This window comes from Dipteris shenzhenensis, chromosome 19 (assembly GCF_047967505.1).
Source record: "Dipteris shenzhenensis isolate YYH24624 ecotype China chromosome 19, Dip_SZ_1.0, whole genome shotgun sequence".
NCBI lineage: Eukaryota > Viridiplantae > Streptophyta > Polypodiopsida > Gleicheniales > Dipteridaceae > Dipteris > Dipteris shenzhenensis.
Genome location: NC_141614.1, coordinates 21,169,387 through 21,184,761, shown reverse-complemented (window position 1 = coordinate 21,184,761; position 15,375 = coordinate 21,169,387). Strand labels below are relative to the sequence as shown.

Here is a 15,375-nt window from a genome sequence, read left to right as displayed (position 1 = left end):
GTGACAGTGACTATGCCGGAGATCATGAGACCAGGAGATTGACACAGGGATATGAATTTTTCCTTGGTCAAGGTGCTATATCATGGTTGTCAAACAAATAGCCAACTGTTTCTTTATATTCAACTAAAGTAGAATGTAAGGCACTCATACAGGTGTGTGTGAGGCTATATGGCTCATAAGACTATTGTTAGAAACAAATTACTTTGATGAGTCAAAGCCAACAACAATATACTCTGATAATCAATCGGCTCAAGCATTGACCAAGAATCTAGTATATCACTCCATGACAAAGCACATTGATGTCAAAGAGCACTTCATCAGAGAACAAGTGTTAATTGGTGACATCACACTGTAGCATTGTGATAGCAAAGAGAATATTACAGACATCTTTACCAAACCACTCGGTAAATCTTAGCTATTCGAGAAAAACCAACTAGCTCTTGGTTTGACCCAGAGGAAGGACATTCCCATTAAAGGGGTGTGATGGAATGTAATGCTCAGTCCTTCTTCAATTCCCCAAAATCATCATCTTGAGGGAAGGCCTACTTCATGATGTTGATCTTGAGGGAAGGTGTTGAGAGTTCACGCTCAACATCATGTGATCACGTGTGCATAGCACCATCATGTGATCATATGTGCATAGCAATAATGCAATAGAGTGCTATAAACGAAAGGGTTAGATCCCCTAACCCTACCCTAAATGGGTTTGTATATATTCTATTCTTTTAACTAAATATAGTGTACAGTTAGTCATTTGTGGTGTGCTCTCTAGCTATGCCCTCTCTCCTCATCTTCACTCTTCTCCTCTCCCCTCTTCATATTTTGTCACTCAATGTTCTACTTATAGTGAACCTAAAAGAACTAAAAAGACCGTAAAAACTAAAAAAAGCTGACTTGACCTAAAAGCTACCCATTTCCTATAAAACTCTACTTCTCCTTATTCTCTCTCACAACTTTCTTGGAGCTCCTCTACCACCTCTCCACCTAGGTACTCCCTCCCTCCCTCTCATCCCTCCCCTCTTGCTTCCCATCCCCTCTCCTCCTACTTCCTCTCTCCCCTCCCTTCCCCTCTCCTCCCACTTCCTCTCTCCCCTCCCCCTCCCTTCCCCTCTCCTCCCCCTTCTTCTCTCGCTTCCTCTCTCCCCTCCCTTCCTCTCTCCTCCTGCTTCTCCCCTCCCTCCTCCCGCTTCCTCTCCTCTCCTCCCCCTCCCTTCCCCTCTTCTCCCCCTCCTCCCCCTCCCCCTTCCCCTTGCTTCCCCTCTCCTCCCTGCCCTCCCTTCCCCTCCCCTTCCTCGCCTCCCCCTCCCCCTCCCCGTTAGCCCCTCCCTTCCCCGCCGTCACTCCCTTCCCCTCCCCGTCGGCCCCTCCCTTCCCTGCTGGCCCTCCCTTCCCCTCCCCCTCCCCGCCAGCCCCTCCCTTCCCCGCCTCCCCCTCCACCTCCCCTCCCCATCGTAGGCAGGAGGGACGGAGGGGAGGGGGCCGACAGGAGGGGGAGGTGGGGAAGGGGGAGGGGAGGGGGCCGACGGGAGGGCGGGAGGAGAGGAGGGAGGGGGGGAAGGGGGAGGGGAGGCAAGAGGGGGCCGACAGGTGGGGAGGTGGGGAAGGGGGAGGAGAGGTGGGAGGGCAGGGGGAGGGGGCAAGGAGAGGAGAGAGGGGGGTAATAATACCCCCCCCACCTATTGCGCATGGGTATTATTACCCCCCCCAACTGTTGCGCATGCAACAGGTGGGGGGGGGGGATTAATACCCCCCCTCCCTCCTCTCCTCCTGCCCTCTCGTCCCCTCCGCCTCCCCTCCCCCTTCCCCGGCCGTTAACCCCCCCTCCCTCCTCTCCTCCCGCCCTCTCATCACCCCCTCCCCCTTCCCCGCCTCCCCTCCTGTCGGCCCCCTCCCTTCCTCCCTCTGCTCCCTTCCCCTCTCCTCCTGCTTCCCCCCCTCTTCTCCCTCTTTTTTAAGGCAGGGAGTGGTGAGGAGGATGAGAGGGGAGGGAGGAGGGAGAGGAGAGGGCAGTCGGGAGGGAGGATGCAGGCGGGGAGGCAGGAGGGAGGAGGGAGAGGAGGTAGGCGGGGAGGCGGGAGGGAGGAGGGAGAGGAGGCAGGCAAGGAGGCGAGAGGGCAGGGAGGCCGCAGACGGGAGGGGGAGGCAGGAAGGAGGGAAGGGGCTCAACAGGAGGGTGCAGACAGGAGGGGGAGGCAGGAAAGAGGAAGGGAGAGGCGGGATGGCGAGGAGGCGGGATGGTGGGGAGGCGGGAGGAGAGGAGGGGGTTAACTCCCAACCTATTGCGCACGCAACAGGTTGGGGATTAATCCCCTCCCCTACCCTAAGCCCCCAAAGGGCTTTAAATTTTTATTTTATTTTTAAAGACAAAAAAATTAATTTAATTTAATTTAAAAAAGAAAAAAAAGATGAAAAAAATTAATTAACTTAATTTATTTTAAAAAAATAAAAAAAGTTAAAATAAGTAAAACTTAAAAAAATTTTAAAAAATTAAATTAAAATTTAAATATAAAAATAAATTAATTATTTAAAATAAAATAATTAAAAAAAGATGAAAAAAAAATTAATTTAATTTAATTTTAAAATTTTTAAAAATTAAAAATAAATAAAACTTAAAATAATATTAAATTAGAAATTTATTTAATATTTTGAGTTTGAAAATCATTGTAATTCTCATTTTTTATTTTTGATTATTTTTCAAAAAACTATGGCTTCCAGTTTTGGTTCCAAGGTGTCTTTCAAATACCTTGAACATGCTTGGTATTTTATGGAGCACAAATCAAAGTATTTTTTAGTGATCATTGCAGAGAATGTGTCAAGCGTGAAATATTCTCCAGAGGCAGTAAGAAATGGTGGCATGGTCTCAAATATCAACATTAAAGAAAACAATTTGATAGAAGTTGTGTGAAAGGAAAGAATGACGAGGTGGTTTACAAGTTATGAGTTACGCACAAGCACTTCTTGAAGCCCTTACCAGATTCAATTGAGGGATCCCAAGAATTGCTAAGTGCCTAAGTTAGAAGCATTGAAGAAAATGTGGGATGCATTTCCAAGTGGTGGTGTTGTACCTTCATCAGTAGCAGTAAGTACGCCATCTATAATATCTGTGGTGATAACTATGGTAACTCCGGCAAGAGTAACTACAATATCTGCAACAGTAACTATAGTATCTCCAACTGTACCTACACCATCGACTGCTGCAACTAGAGGAACAAGAAGGAGTGATCGTGGAGCATATTCAAGTTCTACAGCTATTCCCAGAAAGAGAGCAAAAATAACTCCTACTCCACGTGCAGATCGCCACCTTTCTAAGAGAATTGGTCATCTATTATTGGTCATCTATTGATGATTTGGTTATGCATTGATGTTCTTAGTACTTAATCATCAAATCTTTTGTTTTGAGTTGTCAAATCTAGTTCAAAAAACAAATTTACTAGTATATTCAAAAATTTTGGAATGTTTTTTAGTCCATTTCTCAAATTGGACTTTACACAAGTCCAAAAATTTTGAATAGTGTGTTAGTCTCTCCCTATCTTTCTCACAAGCACAATGGATGGAACATCTCTCTCTCTCTCTCTCACAATGGAAGTCCTCACAAAGAACTCAAGCAATGAATGTAAAACTCTCTCTCTTTCAATAGATCTCTCACAAACTATCGAAAGAGATTAACGGAAATCCTATGGACATAAATTTTTCCAATGAACGAAAACTCTCTACAGAAATGAACTCTCACAAGAACACTTGAGAACTCTCAATCTCACAATTCTCTCGCACTCTCAATGCCTCAACGGAAGGCAAGGGAGCTCTAATACCATGACAAAATATGAAGAGGGGAGAGGAGAAGAGTGGAGATGAGGAGAGAGGGAACAGCTATAGAGCACACCACAAATGACTAAATGTACACTAGATTTAGTTGAAAAAATAGAATATATACAAACCCATTTAGGGTTAGCGTTAAGGTATCTAAACCTTTCCTTTATAGCACTCTATTGGGTTAGTACTATGTACATATGATCACATGATGGTGCTATGCACACGTGATCACATGATGTTGAGCGTGAACTCTCAACAGGCAGCAAGCAACAAAAAATAGTCGGGATGCGGGAAACAGTGAAAATCAACGGTGAATTTCGATGGAAGGTGAAAAAGAATGCCACGAAGGTGCCCTTTTATAGAACCCAACTCCACATAGGCCAGTATGTCTCCATACCAGTCGGTGTTATGTCCAATGCATGCATGCCACGTGTTCTGTTGGTGCACACCGATCGGTGTAATCCCAACACAAAACTCCTTAGTCAACAAAAGTAACAAACAATAGCAATTTGAGTGTAGTTTGCATGCCACAAGGCGAGGCCTTGAAGATTAAAGCATTAATTGAAGACATAGAAAGAAGAAAGAACACTACGAAGAATGCACCTGCAATTGTGCAAAAGATAATGGAGAGAGCAAATATTAAGAAGATGAGCAATGAGAAAGTTGGTGCAACCTTCAGTCTTTTAAAAGCACAGGTTCTATTAGCACAAGCCAAGATGGCTTCCTTGCCTTTGAGAATTCCATTGAGAAATCCAAACTTGAGGTGCAGATAGCAACAAATTAGTCAACATTGGAGTTGCTTAGAGGAGGATGAGATGACTCTGATACACTTTCCCTGATTGAGGTACTTTTATCAATTTTTGGTTTCTCTATTTCAATTGTAATATGTATGTGTATATATATTTGTTGCCTTTGCATGTTTTCTGTATTACAGGATGATGTGGAGCAACAGTCTCAACTAGTGAAGGAGTTGGAAGGGAAACATGCATTGCGTCAAGAGATGCTCCACCAAGTGCAAGTAGGCTACCAAGCTTGCCTTTTCCCATCTGCTCCTTCTGTGGTCACTACTCATACAAACAACCTAACTCATTTACGAGACTGTGTTGGTTGCGGAATGGTTTTCAATGTAGAGGAGACCTTGATTTGCTGGTAATGCTACCATGCAGACACACATACCTTGCACATACCATGTCATTTGCTTTGCAACTACATGCTCTGTTGGTGGTGTATGCAAATATCCCCACTGTTGGTGGTGATTCCATAGACTACATGTTCTAATGTGCTTGGAGAGCAAGTAAATATATCATTAATATTCTTTGACAAATAAGAGTTAGCATTTATTATATGCTTTGTAGCATCTGTTCCATGTTGGTTAGCACATGCTATATATGCTAGTTAGCACATGTCCATTTGTCCATTACCACATGCTATTTAGCATAATTTCCATGCATAGTTAGCATATGTTTCATGTTGGTTAGCATATTTTGTATGTTGGTTAACATATCTTGAATGCCAGGTAGCACATCCTCTGTGTTAGCATATGTTCTCTGTTAGATAGAAAACGTTATGTGCTAGGTAGCATTTATTATGTGTTAGCATATGTTATGTGCTAGATAGCATATGCTCCATGGTAGCATATGTTTTGTGCTAGGTAGCATATACTCTATGCTACTTACCACCCATGATATGCTATTTAGCATGCATGATATGCTAGTAAGTCCCGCACTACTAACAAACAGTTTTGGAGCTATTTCTTACTTCAGATATTGGTTATTGGATTGACATTTTTTCTAGATCCATCAATGTGTAACTGATAAAGAGAAATGTGATCGGAGTGTGTTTTCATCAGGGCAGATGGAGAGCATGCCTGCAGCAGCAGCAGCAGGCGGTCAAATGCACATGCAACTAGGCAACGAAGACATATGCTTTGCTAAAAATTTGGCTAACATGAAGAATGTTGCTGATATTTTTCGGGTTGGGTGTGGTGGTGAAGACATGAATGACTCATCAACTTCATTGTTGTAGTTGGGAATTCTAGATAAGTTGAAAGATGTAGAGGAGACAAAGGTGCAACATGTACATATTGAAGGGAAGTTGAAGAATGCAATTGAGAGCCCCAAGAATTCTAGTGGCACCATCTATTAGAAATTATTGACAACCTCATCACAGATCTTGCATCCACTGGGTATACCCCAAAAGAGATTGAAGATGCAGAAGTTCAAGACAACTCTCCCTTAGCTCACCTCTTAAAACAATTATCAAGAAAGAAGGGACATTACCATATAATGAGTCAACAGTCTCCTGCATAGAAAGCCAAGGGGATATCAAGTGCATCAAAATCCCCCATGACAAAATCCCCCAAATTGTGTGCATGCAAGAAATTATGAGGTTCATAGTTTCTTGGATGCTAGGAGGTGTCTTTTTATAAGATCCCCACCTATAGGAGGTGTGTTTTGTAAGAGAAATGATAGTGAAAATTCCATTTTGTCAACCTGATATATAATGAAGTATCTCCCTTTCCTATTTATGCATGACTTAAAATCTTTTATTGTTGTGCTTAATTACTACCTACTACTACAACTTTCTTTGCAGGAATCTTTGCTCCTAGTGGTTGTACATTAGCTATCTAGCTACCTCCCTTCATATGCATTGCCATTGATTGGTTAGCATGTTGCGTGGGTGCCACAAATGTTTGGTTTGATGTATTTGAAATCATACAGGCCTCGTAATTTCTTTCCACGTGTACACATACCAATCATAGAGTGTCATGAATAGGTAAAGAGATTGTTGTGTCCTAGGCAACTAGAGAAAAAAAAGGTGACTATTGGCTCTTGGGAAACCAAAGAAAAACAAGATGCCACGAGAGAAAAGACAACTACCAGTAGAGGAAGACATAGAGGACATAATTCAAGTGCTACCTATTCTGGAAAATGTTGTCGCCGATGTAAATCTTATGCCACTTGCAGAGGTGATCAATGATCATAGAGCGCTCATATTGGACTTGAATGGTGTCATGCTTTATGTTTTAAGGGTAGGGGACTTCCTTCATAGGCACATAGCTTGGATGAAAAAGATGCCAATGATAGAGGTGCCATTCAACCAGCATGAGCATGTATGGGTCCATAAAGAAGCAACACGTTTTTTAATATGGTGCATGGAGCATTTCAGTGTTTTCATCTGGAGTTGTGCACGACTAGACAAAGTTAGGTGGCTAGTGTGGGTAGCAATGGATCCAGTTGATGCCGATGGATCTAGGAAAGAAGATGAAGATCATAACATGGGAGAAGAAGGTAAAGGTCATAACCTTGGGAAAGAAGGTGCAGGGATCATCAATCACCTAATATTATTGAAGAGACTATAGAACTTGATGATTGGGAATCAAACTAGAGATAAACTTATTTGACATGATGGACTTGGATGAATAAAGCCTTTGATATAAATGATATGAATTGATTCTTTTGCCATGGAGAGGGCTTCTTATCCTTGGCTCTTTTACTTCAGTACTTACATTATGTCAAGTCATATATTAATTTCATCAAGAATATATGAGTATTCTGGTCCCAAACTTGGTGTAGATGTTCTTAATTTCTTTGTCTTCAAAATGGCAAAAGTTTCACATTAAAATGATTTTGAGTCCTATTACAAAATACTTTCTATAATTTCATTGAGAATTCCAGCATCGGTATGCAAGCTATTATATGCATTGGTATAGAAGTTGATATTTGTGTCAGTATAGAAGTGCATGCCAATACAGATACTGATGCATATATCGATGAATTTCATGCCTATAAACTCTACCGATGATTTGTGAGTTGTGATGCAAAAAACATTCTAAGTCTCATAAACCATCGTGAAATAAGCATTAAAAATGGATCCTCCTATAGTAGTGAATCCTCAAGCTTTGTACTCTACATATTCTTCCCATAGCTGAATCATATATCCTTGTTACTCAAAGAGGATGGATCCATTCCTTAGGTTACATTTATGCTTAAGTTAAAAAATTGAATGTAGGGAAATGATTCAAACGAATTGAACCATGACGTTTTTTAGTGCTTGGAACTTTCTCTTTGTGCAAGCAACATAGCTTGAAGAAGTCTTTGAATTCAAGGCCATGCATGCATCTTGGTACATTTGTGTAATTTTCATAGAGCCTTTCTTGGCGTTTGCGGTTGATTGATAGCTTCAAGATCAAAGCATTAGTATAGGATAGATCCATTCCCATAGTATCTAGGTTATGTGCATATTCTTTCCATAGTATCTAGGTTATGTACATATTGTGCCCATAGGTTATAGGTATCCTTGTTACTCAAAGAGGATGGATCCGTTGTTTTTAGTTCTTGGAACTTTGTCTTTTTGCAAGCAACCGAGCTTGAATAAATTTGTGAATTCAAGGCCATGCATGTTCTGGCTGGCATTCACGCAATTCACCTAGACTAGCATTTCTTGGGCCATGGAGTTCAAAGCACTAACATAATTCCCATAGATCTAGTTTACACAACCATATCATCCTTGGGTTATGTATAGATTACATGTATCCTTAAGTTAAAATGAGGTGTATAACGTAGGGGAATGATTCAAACGAATTGAACCGTTTTTTAGTTCTTGGAACTTTCTCTCTGTGCAAGCAACGTAGCTTGAACAAGTCTGTGAATTCAAGCCCATGCATGTGCATTCACGTTATTCCCTTAGTGCATTCTCGTAATTTCACGTAGAGCGTTTCTTGGCATTTGCCGTGGTTGATAGACTTCAAGATCGAAGCATTAGCTATGTCTGGCGACGATAGCCCCGCAGCTGGAAGCACCACCCCTCCCTCTCGCGCTTCATCTAGCTTGGATCTCCTTCGTTGGACCCCCGATAACGCTCCCCCTTGCCCTGCTGTTCGTTTTTCCGCCACCAACGACAGTAGTGCCTTCATGAACGCCTCCGATGAAAGCCCCTGTGATAATCTCTCCAGCCGTTCGGCTATTCGTACCAATCAGGTATCGTATCTTCGGCGTGCTCTGTAAGAAGAAAGCCCACATTTCTCATCTTTCGATTGTACGTCTCCCAGCGGTTAGTTCTTTCTCGCCAGCCTTTGTAATTCAACCCTGCTTCGACCAGAACGAAATATTAGGAATCGTTTTCCTCAACGTCAAATGAACTATTGTGTGTGTCACGATCGACCTCAAGCATAACACGTCTTCCTCGGATGGCTTGCAGCCTGCAGGAGGCGTAAGCACCATCACCTTCGCTACTAATGTAACACCCGATGACGCAGATGCAATGCAGAAGAGGTGAGTTGTTTTCTTTCTAGCTTAATTTCTCCACGTTCGTGAAGTCTAATGTTTGTTTTTGTCTTCGATTAGCTTAGTGCCCCATGTAAAATCTGACCGTACCAATTGCCAATGGAACGTATCAGATTCTTAACGTTTTTTACAAACGAATGTTTTCCCACTTTCCATTCATGGAGCTTTAGCTTACGGTGTTGCGGTTAAGGGCTTCAGGTAATCCTTCGGCAAGCACCTGATTGCATGTCAAGTGGAACGCAGGAGACATGGATCGGAATCTAAGAGGAGGGAGCTGACAGGAAGTGGAATATTTGATCACGAAACAGCGTTCAATTCGCCTGGTTCTGCTGCTCCCAGCAAGCCTGTCGTTAAGATAAGCAAGGTAGTTTGAAAGTGCAGCGAAATTGCGTCCCCGACCAGGACAAAAGATATTCAGTATGGTTTCTTGAAGAATTACTTTGACAATGGTCAGGCTCTTAAACTAATGCAATGTACTTAGCAGCCTGCAGGAGGTGCAAGCCAAATCGCTTTCGGCACAGAAGATCTTTCTCCCAAGAAGCTCTCCTCCCTGCCCGAGATGGCGAAGCAGCGAGAGTTAAGCGGAACATTCGCTAGAGGAACCGAAAACGCGATCGTAAGGAGGCCATGCTCGTCGGCCAAGTCGAGAGAGCTGGAAGGGAGCAACATTTTTGGCAGGTCCCAAGATTTCCGCCCGAGATCCTTGACACACAACTTTGATGCTGAACATCAAGAGAACAGGGCCCCAAGAACGTCTGTGAGGGTCTCTCACGTAAGTTGAAATACGCTCCCTACACAATATCAAGACTGATTTCTTACACAGAATATCAAAACTGATCTCTTACTTTTACATAGATAGCAGAAAGTCGATCCGATATGCTCCCTGCTACGACGTTTGATTGTGAAATATGAACACATGCCCCCTATAAAAAAACTCGCGATTCTGATCTTTGCGTGATCCTCTTTCTTCTAAATACAGCAGCACAACTTGAGTATGTCTCTGCTGTGTCGATAGCAGCAAGACTGATCTTGCCGTGCTACACACAAATGGGCTTTAGTAATCGGAAGAGTACTGATTTCTCCACCCATGTACAGCCTGCAGGAGGACGCAGCCAGATTTCATTTGGGTCCTATATAGAACCAGGCGGAGGAGGAGGGCGAGGGTCTGGGCAGCTGCAATCGAAGAGACTTGTGCATAATCAGAAGGTGGTGGAGCTGTCAGGAAACGACATTTTCAGGGGGGAAAGCGTGGCTACGACTCCATCAGAGAAGCTGGTGAGTGCTGCAAAACGTCGAGAGATGAGCGGCAACGACATCTTCGCAGACGAGAAACCAGTAACTAGAGATCGTGTGGGGGGCGTGAGGCAGCCACCTGGTGGTGAGAGCAACCTCAAGCTTCTCTAATTTAGCTGCTGTCCACAACGATCCTTGCTGTTGTGACATTCTTGCACTTGCTAACGCTTTAAACTATGTAATAAGAAATCTAATGATTTACTTATAGCTATATCTCCAATCTCTAGAGTAGAGAAGAACGTACTATGTCTAACGCAATCCAAAAAGAAAGAAAGAGGGTCCGTGAATATATGACAGTAAAGATATAACTAACAATTTGTAATGCTTCAATACAGTAATGAGTGGTTGTGTGCAACTCTCTCTCTCTCTCTCAACTCCCTCTTCTCTCCCTCCCTATAAGTATATGGGATCACTAAAACTTATTCGTGAAGGGTCTCCTCATAACTTTAATACAATCATATCATATCAGATCATAGCATCTCCCCGGGTCTCTCTCTCTCTCTCTCTCTCATACGTGCATGTGCGCACACACACACGCATTTCCACTAGATCCTATTCTACACACACACATAGCCCACCGAGTGCACAACCACACACATAAACATGCACATCATCCTTAACACAATTACCTCCCTTGTTTGGAACATCTCACTTGATGTTGGTTCATTTAAGAGCCAAAATAATTAAACTTCCCCTTCTTTTTATTTCATGTGATGGAGTGGCGATTGGTGACTCTTTTATAGTAACGAGTAACCTGACCCGTTTACGACGGGCTAAAGACCCGCTCTGCTGGGTCTCAAGGTTGCGATCATAGATTACCTTCAATAAACTTTAAGGTTTCATTTATGAATCTCAAACTTTGAGGAATTTTAAGATAATTTGTGAAAAATTATAAATACGCCTGCGCACACGCACTCGCACACACACAGACAAACACATTTAAAAATTTTGAGTTGTACAATAATTCAAAAGCCTTTCATTAAACCAAACTTCTAAACGAGAGAGAGAGAGAGAGAGAGAGAGAATAGACGTGTTTTGTGTGTGTGTGTGTGTTCTCTCTCTCTCTCTCTCTCTCTCTCTCTCCTAGTAGCATGACCCATTGCAGCATGTGTGTGTGTGTGTTCTCTCTCTCTCTCTCTCTCTCTCTCTCCTAGTAGCATGACCCATCGCAACGTGTTTTGTGTGTGTGTGTTCTCTCTCTCTCTCTCTCTCTCTCTCTCTCTCTCCCCTAGTAGCATGACCCATCGTAGCATCTACGATGGGCTAGAAACCCACTCCACTAGGTCTCAAGGTTCAAATGTAATAAATTTCAAGAAATAAAATATCAAAATGGATTGGCTCTATGCTCACATTACTCAATGATTCAACTCAATGAGTGCACAAAAGACCACACCACCCTCTCTCCCCTCCCCACACACATGCCCTCCCCCCTCTCTCTCTCTCTCTCACTCTCTCTCTCTCTATAACTATCTATGTGGCAAACTGCATATACATATATATGTGTATATGCACAAACATATACAATCAAGTTTATGTATGCTCATTCTGTTTCATGAAAGTGTACATGTGTATGCCTATATGTCTGCACATATACATGTGTATGCCTGTCTATGTGTGTGGATGTGTATCTACGCACATGCACATTATTTTGATTTTTTGTGTATGCATTTTGATTGTTTGGGCATCTTTGTGTGTGTGTGTGTGTGTTCCTCTATGTAGATGTACATGTGAGTTTTATTTATGTGTGTGTTTTCTCTCTCTCTCTCTCTTATATTTTTATATTTATTCATGTATATATATTTTTATATTTTCTTTTATATATGTATACTCTCTCTCTCTCTCTCTCTCTCTCTCTCTCTCTCTCTCTCTCTTTGTCCCCCCTCCCCCCTTGATCGCCATCTCTCTCCCCCCCACCTCTATCTCTCTCTCTCCCCTCCCCCCCACCTTGATCGCCATCTCTCTCCCCCCCCCTCTATCTCTCTCTCCCCCCCCCCTTGATCGTCCTCTCTCTCTCCCCCCTTGATCTCTCTCTCTCTCTCTCTCTCTCTCTCTCTCTCTCTTGTGTATATTTTTATATTTATTTATGTATATATATTTGTATACTTTCTATGTATATATTGTTACATTGATCCCCCCCCTATCTCTCTCCCCCCTTGATCACACTCTCTCTTGTTGGAATTAGTGCTCAAGCTAAGCTATTAACCTGAGATGATTCCTTGAAATCTATCACAGGAAATATCAATTGATCATGCATAATAAAGAGAGATATTGCGATCCAAAATGACATGTATCATGAAGAACTCGACTCAAGACAATATTAGACCTCGACACACTATCACAACAAGACAAAGCACCTACAGACACGCCCACGAACGCATTTACTCAACTTAAAAAAAAACTTATGGGTGCGCCTATTTGCACGTCTATTTGTGCGTCTATAGACCTGCATCTAAACGCGTGTCGATATAGCAGACAGACATGACTATAGATGCACATATAGACACGTAAATAAACGTTCTGCTAGAAAATTTTAAAAACAGATAGACGCATTTATAGACACGTTTATAGACGCATTTATAGACACGTTTATAGACGCGCCTATAAACACTTCTCGAATAGACAGACATGTATATAGACGCGTTTATAGATGCCTTGATAGACGCGCTACATTATATTTTTTAAATTTTGTGTGCTTGAACAGAATGCTGTGTATGTTGTGTATGCTATGTAGTTACAGGAATCCCATTTCCACATTGTGTAATTCAATTCTTACAGGCAACCGCATTGTAATTAGCACTCTTGCAAGCACGTCTATAGCCGACAATTACAATTCCAAATAAAACATTACAACTCCAAAACGTTTAGTTCACAAGGCATTAATTAATAGAACGTTGCACAAGAAAATTGAAAGCCAAAAAAATAAAAAGAGTGTATATTAATTTATAGCTCAAAAAGTGCTTGTATGTAGATATAGCACGAAGCTAAGCCACATCTTGTGGCTCCAAGTACCAAAAATAAGAGGAGTGTATATACAAGAGGCATGAAGCCAAGCCAGTGGCTTTAAGTACAAAAAAGAGTAGCTAGCACTACTTCTACGACTAATCTAAGTTCTCCATGTCCTCGCTCCCTTCTGCGCTCCCTTCTCTGCCTCCTTCTTCCTCGTCTTCTTCCTCATCTTCTTGTGCAGGGTCCTGTAAACAAGGGACAACATATATCAATGTATGAAAAATCAAATCTTTACTTATAATATTGACATTATTTAATTACTTTCAAATACCTCGGGGGGCGCTCCAGTAGCTCGGATATATTGCTCCTTAGTAATCAACCCATCATTATAGAAGTGCCTTTATGTATCTTCTTTGCGATGGTGGCGGTGGTAGGCTATCTTGACAAGAGTAGGTACTTGCCCATGATATCAAGCTGCAAGATGACAATTTGCGGAAGGGTTAGTACAAAGAAACAACCTCCTAATAAACTACATAAATAATATAATTTGAGATTAATACTTACAAATTGGGCCTCCCATGATTCAACACCCCTTGCTCCAAAATGCACACTTTCATATTGCTCCATTTGGATCCTTCATGCCTCCACGTGCACGTGCTGCAGACAGGGTTCCTCCTTCGCTGACTTCATTGCTTTCTTCCACACACTTGTGAGCGGTGTGGGGCGGGCCCCTTGGTGGTTGACCTCCTTTGAGCCTGGCAAGCTCCGCTAGTGCCTGCCTCTTAAGTGAAGAGCTTTTATTGCCAAGTATCGTAACAATCTTTGACTTGGCCCATTTATCTGTGAACTGAACATTGGGGGGGTTAGGATACCTAGAGCAAACAGCAGCGAGGGTCTCATCAGCCAACCTCTTTGGATGGTCTTTGTAGTGAATAAAGCAATCTCTGTAATTGTTAGCAATTGTAGATTGCATGAAGACCATGATGTCCTTCCCCCGTGCATCCATCAAGATGCCTCCTGTCTGAGTGATGTCATAGTAAATTGTACCATCACCCGGAGGCATGTCTAAATCATTTGAATCATCCTCGTCCCCACCACCACCCCCCCCAAAGCACTGTGCCATGCATCCCCCATTACTCTCCCTACTACTATGTCATGTCGAGCTAGTATGCTAGCCACTCGTAGCCGGAGAAATGACTCTCAATTGCATGGGACTACGTGGACCACTCATAGCTGGAGAATCGAGTCTCGACTGCACGGGAGTATGTCGATGGCTCTGCGAGGCAGAAGGGCCTCCTGACGGCATGGGGGAAGGGACATAGGATGGCATGGGGGAAGAGGCATAGGATGGCATGGGGGAAGGGGCTCGGCTATGTAGCCGGCTAGGCTGTGTTGACTCCACTGGGGTAATCTCAGCTGGTGTGGGATTGGGGTGGTTTGGAGTCTATAGTGCCGACTCCTAAGGGGTGTTTAGAGTACCCGTCATGTAGCCGTATAACTCCCCAGGACTAGGAGGGTGTCCCAAAAGGTTATATAACTCTCAAAAGATGGTCTCCCAAAGATCAGGTGAGCCTAAAGAGCTTCCTGGCCACATGATGAACTGGAAAAAAGAAAAAAAGAAGATTACTAATGAGCTGAGAAGAGAAAAAGAAGAGAAAAAGAGAGAAGGAAAGAGAGTAGAAAAGAGAGGAAAAGTGGGGATAAAAGAGAGGAGAAAGGAGAGGAAAAGAGAGGAGAAAAAGAGAGAAAAAGTGGGGATAAAAGAGAGGAGAAAGGAGAGGAAAAGAGAGGAAAAGAGAGGAGAAATAAAGAGAGAAAAAGAGAGGAGATAAGAGAGAAAAATTACCACGAAAAAGAAAGGAAAGAGAGGATAAAAGAGAGAAGGAAAGAGAGGAAAATAGAGAAAAAGAGAGGAGAAAAAAAGAGAGAAAAAGAGAGATGAAAAGAGAAGGAAAGAGAGGATAAAAGAGAGAAGGAAAAAGAGAGGAAAATATAGAGTGCAATCCCTTTTTTCAATCATGCTTTTCCTTTCCATCATTCA

At 42.6% G+C, this 15,375-nt stretch overlaps 1 protein-coding gene across 1 annotated transcript; it reads left to right on the top strand.

Moving 5' to 3' along the window:
• The first annotated feature begins 8,576 nt into the window (after positions 1-8,576).
• LOC147890222 (uncharacterized) lies at positions 8,577-10,499 on the top strand. Its single transcript, XM_087390235.1, has 5 exons — positions 8,577-8,789; positions 9,010-9,083; positions 9,339-9,459; positions 9,580-9,867; positions 10,191-10,499. The coding sequence occupies exons 1-5, from the start codon at positions 8,577-8,579 to the stop codon at positions 10,497-10,499; spliced, it is 1,005 nt and encodes a 334-aa protein (XP_087246361.1).
• The last annotated feature ends 4,876 nt before the right edge of the window (positions 10,500-15,375 follow it).